The sequence below is a fragment of the Scyliorhinus canicula genome, chromosome 2 (genome assembly GCF_902713615.1).
Source record: "Scyliorhinus canicula chromosome 2, sScyCan1.1, whole genome shotgun sequence".
Lineage (NCBI taxonomy): Eukaryota > Metazoa > Chordata > Chondrichthyes > Carcharhiniformes > Scyliorhinidae > Scyliorhinus > Scyliorhinus canicula.
In genome coordinates, this window is record NC_052147.1 from 23456694 (window position 1) to 23468887 (window position 12194).

The 12194-nt window shown below is 46.4% G+C and overlaps 1 protein-coding gene across 1 annotated transcript in view; it reads right to left on the reverse strand.

Moving 5' to 3' along the window:
• sel1l (SEL1L adaptor subunit of ERAD E3 ubiquitin ligase) overlaps window positions 1-10532 on the reverse strand; it is a 53600-nt gene extending 43068 nt beyond the window's left edge. Inside the window, exons 1-4 of the mRNA XM_038774707.1 lie at window positions 10402-10532; window positions 10250-10351; window positions 4195-4232; window positions 3304-3463 (exon numbers count right to left, since the gene is read on the reverse strand). Coding sequence (XP_038630635.1) covers window positions 3304-3463; window positions 4195-4232; window positions 10250-10328 — 277 coding nt within the window. The 5' untranslated portion in view covers window positions 10329-10351; window positions 10402-10532. The remainder of the gene's footprint in view (window positions 1-3303; window positions 3464-4194; window positions 4233-10249; window positions 10352-10401) is intronic.
• Between the last annotated feature and the right edge of the window lie 1662 nt (window positions 10533-12194).

The following is a 12194-nucleotide window of genomic DNA, read 5'->3' on the forward strand; positions in this document are numbered from 1 at the left end:
GACCCTGACGACCAGCATACCCTCTGAAGGTGCAGCCCCAAGATCAGAAGGAAGGCCTTGCTCCCTGATCTTGCCGGTTCCCACTTAGTTAAGTATACTGATCATTTAGTTTAGTCATAGCTTAGTCTCGTAGTGTGTGCATGGGTATTTATTATTTGTCATAATAAATACAATTCGTTTAGAACTCACTAATCGGTGTATCGTCTTTATTACTTTGAACCTGACCTTGGAATATTTGTGAGGTGTCTAGATACGGCACCTGGCGACTCCCGAGCTGAAAAATACATAAGACAGAGCCTAGTAGTGTTAAGCACACGACCTTACGGAGGCGTGTTAATACACTCCAATAAACGCGTTTTACACTCATAGTAAAACGTGCAACAATGCCCAGACAGAATGGCGCCAAAGCAACCAAAACAAAGAGCCGTAGGGACCGCCCCAAACATCGAGAAACGAACCTAGGATTGGAGAGTTTGAAAGATATCGATTGGGAAAGACCCAATAGATGAAGGAACCACCCCAAGGGAGCCTGAACCTCCTGGGACCTATAAAAGGAAGGTCAAGCACATGACTCGGTCTGTTGCTTCCAGACTCAGGCCCAGATCTGTTGCATCGCATCCTGACTCCAGTTTCATCACCGGCCGTTGAGCATCAGCCATCGAACTGTAAGTGCCAACACAACAATCGCTACGTGATCCAGACCTTGCTAGCTCTTGACAACTCTGCCGATCAGAAAGTTACAGACCAAGAACGGGACGAAGGCCTTGGTCCCTGACCTTGCCTGTTCCTGTCTAGATAAGTATTTAGTTGTTTAGTATTAGAAGTAAGTTAGTCTCTTTAGCGTATGCATGAGTATTTATTATATTTGTTATAATAAACACCAATCATTTGGACTTACTAATCGTGTATGGATTTATTACTTTGAACCTGACCTTGATATACTTGTGACGGTGTCTCAATACGACACCTGGCGACTCCGAGCATAATTACACATACAGAGCCATAGTAGTGTTAAGCACACGGCCTTTAAACGGAGGTGTGTTAATCACACTCCAGTAAAACGAGCAACACCCGATCTCCAACTGAGCTCTGGGGCCCCCACCCACGGACAATGTCACCCTCTACACACATGGCCATTACCCCACACCCCCAGGTGAGGACACCCCGCTTTGGGCTGGAGTGCACTCATCCCTTTTCAGGCCTACCCACCCCCCCTCCTTTCAGAACTGCCTCTCTTTATGAGGCCCCTTTGTATCCACCTTCACGCCCCACCTTCAAACCCCCTTGGCACTGTCACTCAGTGCTCCAGCCAGCATGGCAGTGCCATGGTGTCGGGCTGGCAGAGAGAGCTATGCTGCCACCCTGCCCTGTCTCAGACCTCAGACCACACTGGGATCAGGGATCAGTGACCAGGGAGACCCCGACCAGGGAGACCACCCCCCCCCCCCTTTGCTGGGGAGGCCATTAGTTCTCTGGCACTGGGAGAATATGGCAGGCAAGATTTAAATATGCTGACCTGGATCTCGCCCAACATGAGCGAGATCCAGATCACTATGCCTTGCAAGGTTCGGCCGAATCTTGCGTGACGTCTCGAGCGTTGCGAATCTTGAGACAGAGGCCATTCGCAAATTTCAACAGCCTTGTCGTGACACCAAGTTGGATGCGACGAGGCCAGTATATCGCGCCCCACAACTTTGAGCCTATATATGCCGTTGCATAAATACACCAAGAAATACAGGGCGGATTCACCAATCGCGGGACTAAGTGTCCGCGTCATCGTGAACGCCGTCGCTTTTCACAAAGTAGCGATTCGACGCTGGAGCGGCAAGCCAACCCCCGCATGCGCAGTTGGGCCGCGCCAACCCGCGCATGCGCGGGGGCTTCTTCAGCGCGTCGGCCCCGGCGCAACATGGCATGGGAGTTCAGGGGCCGGCCGTGCAACAAAATAGGCCGGGGGGGGGGGGGGGGGGAGAGGCTGGCCCGCTGTGGCCAGTCCCCATCAGAGGCCCTCCCCTGAGACAGAGCCCCCCCCCACCCCACCTCAGGCCGCCCCTGACCCTTCGCGCAGAGTTCCTGCCTGCAGCGACAAGGTGTGGACGGAGCCGGGGGACTCTGCTTTTACCGAGCGGCCCATCCAGGCCGGAGAATCGGCAGCCCCGCCGCGTACAGCAGCCGGCGCTGCGTCAAACGCGCCGGCGCAAATTCTCCGCACCTCAGAGAATCGCGCGGCGGCATCAGGGTGGCGTGGTTGCAGCGATTGTCCGGAGCGGGGCTCGGAGAATCACACCATCACACCCACAAAGTCTAAGTCTAAAGCATAGGTGAAGTCTCACTCAATTCTCAGCTGGTTACACCTTATTTCAGCTTTTCCACGACTTTAAGCCAAGACTTCAGAGACTTTGCAGCTACACAAGAACATGATACAAAATGCTCCTTTCATAAATAAATATTGGCACTTGGCCAGCTGCTGACACTTCCCTTCACTAGATAAGCACCTCACAAATTATTCGTTTTAAAATTTTAAGTTTAACTGATTTGATTTAACGTTTGGGAAACATACCCTGACACGAGTAAACTAAATTTATTTTCTGCCTTTCCTCTCAGACCTTTGCAATACACAACAAAAAACTGTTTTCTTTGTACACGTGGCACAATATGATCATGGGTTGGTGGGGGGGTAAGAGAAAGGGAAAAAAAACACCTGCGTAAACCAGCACTGACATAGTCCCACAACAGTTATGATTGATATGATCAACTATGCTATTTTTAGATGCAAAAGTTTCAGATGTTGCCCAATACAAGCTGCAACCAGCAGCAGCAATTTTTTTTTTTACTTGGCAAGCAAACAAGACAAGTACAATATGGGAGAGAAACAAAAAAAAATATGTTTACAAAGCCACTAGAAGTAAATCTATTATTAGCATAATTATAGAATTGCTAAAGCCTGTAAATCACAACCTCATTTGTAATTGAGTTATTTTCAGCATTTCATACTTTACTGTATTTCACTGGACTTGAAAATTGAATTCTCAGAAAGTTAATCTATAAATAGCTAATAATCAATTTAATAATTTCCAGTTAAAACATGATTTGTAGATATTCACATATCAACAGGGATTCCTTTGACATTGGAGTTAATCCTCCCCTCAACTTGTGCTTTCATCCTATGGCTTAGTTTGACACCACGTCAATCTTTTTGTCACTCTCGATCACAGAGGAGCCACTTGGAGTTGAGGCGCTATTAAAAGTTGCTTCCAGTTGATCACTTTGAAGGCTGGCTAAATAAATGATTTTCACTCTTACCTTTAACATCGTCCACATAGTCAGTGGCTGGACTTTCTTCATCAGCAGTAGTATGCTGGTGTTCTTCACCTTTACCTTCCCAGAGATCTTCTTTGGAGTCTATGATCTGCCCAGCAACTACACGAGCTTCAGAAGAATGTTCTTCCTTTTGTTCATCTGTCTAAAAGATCACATACAAACAAAAAGTAAAATTCAAATTAATATGGCAAACATACATCTCCATCTCACATGCAATTCTTTTTTTTTTTTGCCAGGAACAGAAGCGCTCGCTCCAGAGAGGAAAACAAAAACACATGAATATCTAAAGATACATATCTAAAGATTCCAACTGCTGCATGTCTCAACTGGAAATGGCACAAAACACTTTCAAATGCATTAGAAATTAAGCTAAAGTGAGAAAATAGAGTGTTGAATATTAGATTTGCCAGCAGAGGAAGTGACCTCACACAAATCTGAAACATCAAAGCTTCAAGGCATCACTGACAAAAGTCTGATAGATGATCAGGATCAATTTATGGTGTAGAAACAAACCATTCAACTCAACCTATGTTGGCACTTATGCTCCATGTGTACCTTGTCTAACCACTATGTAACACTATTGACATATTTGTCTACTCCTTTTTCCACTGTGTTCTTATGTAGGTTGTTTAAATGCATCTATATTTTTTGTCTCAACTACTCCTTAAGGTAGCCCCTTCCACAATCTTGCCACTCTTTGCGTTTCATCCAAATACTTCACTATATTTATCAGTGGCTATAAAACAACAAACAAGTTTGGAAACAGCACTTGCAAAGCTCCCATTTCTGGCGCTCCAGTAAGGCCACAAGGTTCTACATGAATAGTGCCCCTCTGCAATTTTTTTGGTGATTGGTTGCAACATGAAAGATTACCTTCGACTCCAGTGATTCACTGTCAATTTCGTGCATCTCTGTGGAAGTAGCAAAAGTGAAAATGTCATTGGCCAGGGTAATGATACCTTTACAATTACACAAACTAAACAGTCATAATTTTAATCAAAGCAATCACACTGTAAAGCCACACTTAAACATGTCCCAGAAAACTATTACCATCTCAGAATAACCAAAAAAAAACAATTTCTGGCAGAAGTATTGGCCATTCATTTAAAAATGTGAAACATTTCTAAAAATATGATGAGCATTATATAGACGGTTCAATTATTTGTGTTGAGATGTTTAACTGCAGCACAGAACTTTTTTCTGTCTACCCAGGAAGTCATTCATCTTCTAGAAAGGCTCGTCACGTTATGGAAAACAAACATTACATAGGAACATGTAAATGAAAGTTGCATGACTGATTATATTCCTGTTCTCAACCTGGCAATTAGTCTGATTAGGAAAGTAGAATATATGGCTGAATAAGTCACATATAATGGGCAGGATTCCCCCCACTGTGGCGTATTCTGCGGGTTTGGAGGTGGCCTGCCATTGCATTTAAATATTTTTCGATCAGTTAGAAATATAGATTTGTCTGGGAGCATTTAAACATTGACAGATGCTACAAGTCAGAATTTAGATCCAGTAGAGATGTTTCACATTCTGGGAGGCTTTGACAGGGAAAGATGATGTTTCCACTTGTTGCGGAGACCAAGTTAAGGGTTCTAAATATAAAGGCTACAAATATAAAAGACTCAATCATTAATAAATCCAATAGGAAATTAAGAAGAAAGTTTACCCAGAGTGGATTTTCCTCCAACAAGTAGTTGATGCAAATTTAACAGATACTTTTAAGGGGAAGTTAGGCAAACGAGGAAGGAACAGAAGATTATACAAATATAAAAGTTGCAGAGAAAGCTTGGTGATGTATAGGAATTGACGTGAACCAATTAGGAAATTGTTTTGTGCTGTACATGTAAAGAGCCCACAAGGAACTGGATAAGGAGATCTTCAGCTGAAAGAAACAATCTTTAATGTGTGGGAGTGGGGTCTTCTCATTCACTAAAGGAAGGAATTATTCTGTCAGAATCTTTACATACTGTATTGAAATGACAAAGGAAACAGTACATTTAAACTCCACACAACTCTTGTCTAGGCGATTAAGTTCCACAGAAAGCAGTACCTGGTCCTCTGGTTTATAAAAACCAGCCACACAAAACAAAAATTCCCCTTCAAGGTGAGCTGTCAAATTAAAATATAATATTTACCTCCTACTCAATGATTACCAAATACATAACCCTCAGCCAAATTGCAAATATTGTACAGCAATAACAGTGCTCCTTCTGCAGCAAGACAATAGATCACACAATTACTAAAAACAAGTAAAACAGAAAGATTCCCACCAACTATAACTAACACCAAGTTAACATTTTCACACTAATTTATTATGGGCAGCACAGCAGCATAGTGGTTAGCACAATTGCTTCACAGCGCCAGTGTCCCAGGTTCGATTCCCGGCTTGGGTCACTGTCTGTGAGGAGTCTGCACATCCTCCCCGTGTGCGCGTGGACTTCCTCCGGGCGCTCTTGTTTCCTCCCACAGTCTAAAGACGTGCAGGTTAGGTGGATTTGCCATGCTAAATTGCCCTTAGTGTTGGGTGGGGTTGCTGGGTTACGGGGATAGGGTGGAGGTGTGGACCTTGGGTGGGGTGCTCGCTCCAAGAGCAGGTGCGGACTCGATGGGCTGAATGGCCTCCTTCTGCACTGTAAATTCTATGAAATTAGCAGTCTGAGTATTTATTGCCGATTAACGGCCTTTGCAAGCTTGAACTCCATGCTCTCAACTCCAGCTTCTCACACTTCCTTACAGTAATTTTACAAGGGGGCAGCATGGTAGCATGGTGGTTAGCATAAATGCTTCACAGCTCCAGGGTCCTAGGTTCGATTCCCGGCTGGGTCACTGTCTGTGTGGAGTCTGCACGTCCTCCCCATGTGTGCGTGGGTTTCCTCCGGGTGCTCCGGTTTCCTCCCACAGTCCAAAGATGTGCGGGTTAGGTGGATTGGCCATGCTAAATTGACCGTAGTGTCCTAAAAAGTAAGGTTAAGGGGGAGGGGTTGTTGGGTTACGGGTATAGGGTGGATACGTGGGTTTGAGTAGGGTGATCATTGCTCGGCACAACATTGAGGGCCGAAGGGCCTGTTCTGTGCTGTACTGTTCTAAGTCTAAATTACTTTGCAGTATCTGTCCTATTTCCAATCCTGCCAGATCCGATAATTATACACCAGTAGGTAGAGTACCCCATAGGTAGAGTACAAAAGTGTACAGGAGCATGGCAGAAAAAAAATGGCAAAAACAATCCGTCAGTCAGAAATGGAGGGAAGGGGAATGAAAAGGTAAAGCAACAGAGACAGAGATAAAGAATTCAGAGGACAAGGTGAGGAAAGAGGCTTCTGTGTAGTGGACATTAATATGCAACAAAATTCATCATATTTGCATAAATCCATTTCAACGGGGGAGAAATCCACTTCCACCCACAGAGTTGCTACTCACTCAATATGAAGTACACGCTATGACCCTTTAGAGATTCATTCCACACGTCCATCCAGCTAGGACCAGCCCATTTTGACAGGCTTTGACCTGCAGGATTACCCAAAGCAGACTCAAAAGCATCCTTTTCCCATGTTACCACAATAACAGGCATCCTTTTCCAGCACCATAGGGGCTGATTTAGCAGTGGGCTTGTAATGCAGAACATTGGGGCAGCAGGGTAGCATGGTGGTTAGCATAAATGCTTCACAGCTCCAGGGTCCCAGGTTCGATTCCCGGCTGGGTCACTGTCTGTGTGGAGTCTGCACGTCCTCCCCCTGTGTGCGTGGGTTTCCTCCGGGTGCTCCGGTTTCCTCCCACAGTCCAAAGATGTGCGGGTTAGGTGGATTGGCCATGCTAAATTGCCCGTAGTGTCCTAGAAAAAGGTTAAGGGGGAGTTGTTGGGTTACGGGTATAGGGTGGATACGTGGGTTTGAGTAGGGTGATCATGGCTCGGCACAACATTGAGGGCCGAAGGGCCTGTTCTGTGCTGTACTGTTCTATGTTCTATGTTCTAAGGCCAGCAGCACGAGTTCAATTCCTGTACCGGCCTCCCCGAACAGGCGCCAGAATGTGGTGACTGGGGGCTTTTCACAGCAACTTCATTGAAGCCTACTTGTGACAATAAGCGATTATCATCAGTGAGCCATCCTTGATTAGTCAATCAGCAACCCGACTGGTTTGATAGTCGATCACCAGAATTGTCTCCCGTCTATTGTCTGGCAGGTCATCATGGATTCACTTCAACCCAAGGATAAATCCATATAACATGTTTTCCATAGAATCCTTGCAACACACAAGGGGACCATTCAGCCCATCTAGTTTGCACCAACCCTCTGAAAGAGCACCCTACCTAGGCCCACTTCCCCACTCTATCCACATAACCCTTTAACCCCTTCCAACCATTGGACACCAAGGGCAATTTAGAATGGCCAATCCATGTAACCTGCGCATCTTTGTACTGTGCAAGGAAACTGGAAAAGCTGGAGGAAATCCACACAGACATGGGGAGAACATGCAAACTCCACACCGTCAACCAAGGTCGGAATCAAACCTGGATCCCTGGCTTCCTTCACTGAGACAGCAGTGCTAACCGTCATGCCACCTCAAGCACGTCCTGCAGTAAAGGACAGTTACCAACTTGACATTAGACAGCAATGATTTGGATCCCAGCATAACAGGCTGCTCACAACATATTATGGTGAACAGTGTTGGTCACCACCCTTCACAGCATACCCTTCCACCAGAAAAGTCTGGAACTTCAGCAGTAATTTTTGAATCTCTGCAACTAACATGGTCGGTACCAAACTCTAGACAAGTGTACATCACAGCATCCTTCTCTGCGAGCAGTGATCAGCACAACATTTCCTAATTAGTGAGGTAAACAGTTCCCTTTACAAGGCAACATGCATAATGCCAGTCACCTCAAGATCTCCAAGGGCAATGTCACAAGGGCTTACTGATCAACAACAACTTATTTAAAATCATGGCCATTGGAGTAGGATCTGCCAACTGTTACGCTGACTGCTCCCTCTAGGGAACTCTTGCCAACTAGATGTTTACAGGACTCCCCTCGCATGTAGTCCTCAAATGGAGGATAAGAGACAGTGGAATCCTGTACACCACATTCCCAGCAGTTCTGAAGGAAGAATTATTCAGCCACACAAGAAATAGAAGTAGCTCCTCGAGCCTGCGCAGCCATTTAGTAAGACCATAGTTGAACTTTCACCGTAACTCCTTTCCCACCATTGAGAAAATAATTCAACCATCTAAGCCACGAATATTGGACTATCTACACCCCCCCCCCCAGGTACAAAATTTCCAAGCTTCACGGAACTCTAAGAAATTTCTCATTCACCCGCTTATTCTGAGACGATGACCCTAGTTCTTGGCTCAGTAGCTTGGTAAGACAGCCTCTTAGCACGTGTCCTATGGTACATCATCAACAACACATACTGAGCTTACAATTATGACTACTAATGCCTCTTATCAATAAGGTTTTGCAACAAGGCCGGTACCAACATCCACCATGACTCAATTCTTGATGCACATCAACAATTCCCCAAGGGCATCTCCCAGAAGTCAGAGGAAACAAAAAGCATTTGCACTGAATCCTGCCCTCCATATGGCGATATTTCATAGTACTGTGAATTCACTTTGAAATAAAAGTTAGTAAAGCAAAGAATTTGAGCAATGATAGGTTGGCATCAAGACAGAACTGTTTGTGATGTAAAACTTGCAGATAATGGCATGTGATATTTTGTTTGGCGATAAAGCTGTTTTTGGTCACACTATAAATAACCGTAAAGCATGCCACTATAATTTTCTAAACAAAGCCAAGATAACACCCCCCTTAAAACCTCAAAATAAATGGAATGATTGATGCAGGGGAGGCAACGTTAAATTAAAACACCAAATTAACTTTTGTACTCGGTATTCTTTAGATGAAGGGAGAGGGTGAGCTTATCACTAATACATTGCTTTAACTCATTTCCTTCATCAGCAAGTTTGATACTCAAAATGCAAAATGTGGTTTCTGCTGCATCTACACAATTGCAATTCAGGATCACGGAGCGCTGCTTTGCGTTCTTAAGGACCAGCAATGGCATCCTGGGCCCTTTCTGATTTGCAAAGTTTCAAGCAGACCCAATTGAAATGGCAATGCCATTTTAAACATTCTCAGGGTGTGGGCATCACTGACAAGACCAGCATTAAATTACCATGGCCCGTTTCCCCTATATGATTGATTCACCAGAGTGCTAGCTGGTCAGCTTCAAGAGGCAGGTTGAGGGGGACACGGATGTCACAGAATACCTACAGTGCAGAAGGAAACCATCCAGCCCATCAGGTCTGCACCAACCCGCCAAAATAGCACTCCCCACCACATACACACACATTTTCTTTGGACTGGTGGGAAGAAACCAGGTCGCCCAGAGAAATCCCACGCAGACAGGGGGGAGAGAAAGTGCTAACTCCACACAATCACCCAAGGTCAAAATCAAACCCAGGTCCCTAGCACCGAGGCAGCAGTGTTAACCATTGTGCCACACATCAGTGAACCAACTGCAGCTCTTATAACCATCAGGCACCTTTTCCAAATAAAAGACTGTCAAGTGCCATGGGCAGGATCCAAAGAGGTCTGTCTCGATCAGCAGTGCAAGATTACAAACAACATATTGCACTATACTACCAGTGGTGGTGGGATAATAAATAGTAAGCAAAGATGCAGTAGAAAAAAACCAACTGCAACACAATTAGCCATAATAATGATTGCGAGTTCTTGTGGGGGAGGGGGGTAAACAGGTGTATCTGCCAGACCCTAACTGGCAGCACCCCCTGCCCAGTCTCCAGTGACAGGTCAATTAATTCAGGGGATAGGGCCCTGATCACTGAAGCTCAACCGCAGGTAATGGAGGGGCCAGGTGCTGGGCCTGGCCTCGGATTCCCCAGAGGAAGGGTTACTCACCCCCTGAAATGGCCTTCAGCCCCAACGCCAGGAGCAGCAGAGGCCAAATGCGGACCTTTCTGATCTGATTTCCACTCATATCGATGTTGACCGCCCTCCCCCCTCTCTTTCTCTGTCTGTCTGTCTGTCTGTCTGTCTGTCTGTCTGCCCCCCTCACTCCAGCACCGGAGCCGCGGCTTCTGTTCCTCCTCTTCCTTCTCGCACTTCGACACAACTTCCTCGCCTCAAACCTCCGCGGCCATGACGGCGCCCGGGCTTTTATGGCTTCCAGCCGGCCGTCGCCCGCCGCGCTGGCCAATCAGGCGCTCCCACACATCCCTCCGGCGACGCGACGCCACGTCTCGCGCTACATGGCTCTCCGCGATTGGACGCGGCCCGCGGCGCGTCTGCGGCGGCCGGCCTATGAGATCACGCGGCCCCCGCGCAGGCGCATGCATTCACCAGTCTCATTCACCAAACGGGGGGCGGGGCTAGAGAGCTCGGGGCGGGGTGTTTTTTAACCCCGCCCCTCGCCCCCTTCGCGGGGTACTGTTGCGCACGCGCACAGGATATGTGCTTGAGTTTGAGGAGGATCTCAGATCATGCTGCTGAAAATGAAATGAAAATCGCTTATTCTCAAAAGTAGGCTTGAAATGAAGTTACTGTGAAAAGCCCCTATTCGCCACATTCCGGCGCCTGTTTGGGGAAGCTGGGACGGGAATTGAACTGTGCTGCTGGCCTGCCTTGGTCTGCTTTCAAAGCCAGCGATTTAGCCCTGTTCTAAACAGCCCCTGCTACAGCCATGTGTGGGTGGGTTCAAAAGTATCATTCCTAAAGTTAGCTCAGTGAAAGACTATGCAAAAAGGACGGCACGGTGGCACAGTGGCTAGCACCACTGCCTCACAGCTCCAGGGTCCCGGGTTCAATTCTGGCGTTGGGTCACTGTGCAGAGATTGCACGTTTCCCCACGTCTGTATGGGTTTCCTCTGGGTGCTCCTGTTTTCTCCCACAGTCCAAAAATGTGCAGGTATAGGTCGAATTATTGGGTTTCAGGGATAGGTTGGAGTCGTGGGCTTCAGTAAGGGTGCTCTTTCCTAGGGCCGGTGCATACGCGATGGCCAAATGGCCTCCTTCTGCACCAAAATTCTATGAAACCAGGTATCATCCCCTTCCACCCTTTGGAATCATGGAATGATTATAACACTGAAGGAGGCCGTTTGGCCCTTTGCATCTGTGTGGGGTTTGCACATTCTCTTTTGTGCATGGGTTTCCTCCCACAATCCAGAGATGTGCCGGTTAGGTGGATTAGCCATGCTAATTGCCCCTTAGTGTCCGAAGGTCATGGGGTTGGGGGGGGGGGGGGGGTAGTGAACGTAAACTGGGTGCTCTTTTGGAGGGTTGGTGCACATTCGATGGGCCGAATAACCTCCTTCTGCACTGTAGAGATTCTAGGATTCAATTCACCTAGTGCCAATCCCACATCTTTTCCCCTGCATTTTTTTCCTTTTCCAATTATGATTCATTTCGCATTTGAAAACTTCATTTAATCCTGCCCCCAAAAAACAGTCTCAGGCAATACATTCCAGATCCCAACCATTCATAGCGAGAAAATGTTTATCCCGGTTTCACCTCTGATTCATTTGCCAATTACCTGAAATCCGTGCTTGCTTCTTCTCCATCCTATCACTAATGGGAGCGGTTTTTCCTCCAGATCCTCATGATTTTGAATACCTCTTTCAAATCTCCTCTCAACCTTCTCATCTAGGAAAGCAGTCACAAATTCTCCAGTCTTTCACATAACTGAAGTTCCTCATTCATAGAATCCCTACAGCGCAGAGGGTGGCCATTCAGCCCATAGAGTCTGTTCTGACCCTCCAAAACAGCACATTACCTAGGCCTATTCACCTGCCCTATTGGCACATTGATCATAGCCAAACCACTGAACCACATCTGTGGACAGTGAGGG